Here is a 335-nt window from a genome sequence, read left to right as displayed (position 1 = left end):
TTTCCCCCTATTAAGGCTCACGTATTTCCCCCTATTAAGGCTCAATCGACGGACCAATGCGACAGATGCGAATACTCCTACAAGAAGGCTGTTGAAGATGACACTTTCGAGATTAGAGAAGTTGACCAGCGAGACGGGACCTGCACCAATGGATCAACTCTCTTGATCCCAGAACCAGCTCACTGCTGTGATGACTCCAAGTACGTGTTACGTCTGTTGTTGGTGGTATTTACTCATAGCAAAAAAGGTATTCTTACTTGCGTACTTGTTATAGAATAATGTACCTATATGCCTTTAAAAGATTAATCTGCTATACTGAGAGGAGCCCCTGTGTA

The 335-nt window shown here is 43.6% G+C and overlaps 1 protein-coding gene across 1 annotated transcript in view; it reads left to right on the top strand.

The window, feature by feature from the left end:
* Positions 1–335, top strand: part of LOC119586745 — a 4,834-nt gene that overhangs the window by 1,700 nt on the left and 2,799 nt on the right. The window contains exon 2 of the mRNA XM_037935473.1: positions 40–200. Within this exon, the coding sequence (XP_037791401.1) occupies positions 40–200 (161 nt within the window). The remainder of the gene's footprint in view (positions 1–39; positions 201–335) is intronic.

This window comes from Penaeus monodon, chromosome 21, assembly GCF_015228065.2.
Source record: "Penaeus monodon isolate SGIC_2016 chromosome 21, NSTDA_Pmon_1, whole genome shotgun sequence".
Lineage (NCBI taxonomy): Eukaryota > Metazoa > Arthropoda > Malacostraca > Decapoda > Penaeidae > Penaeus > Penaeus monodon.
The sequence above is the reverse complement of the archived record's forward strand: the minus strand, read 5'-3'. Positions and strand labels throughout refer to the sequence as shown.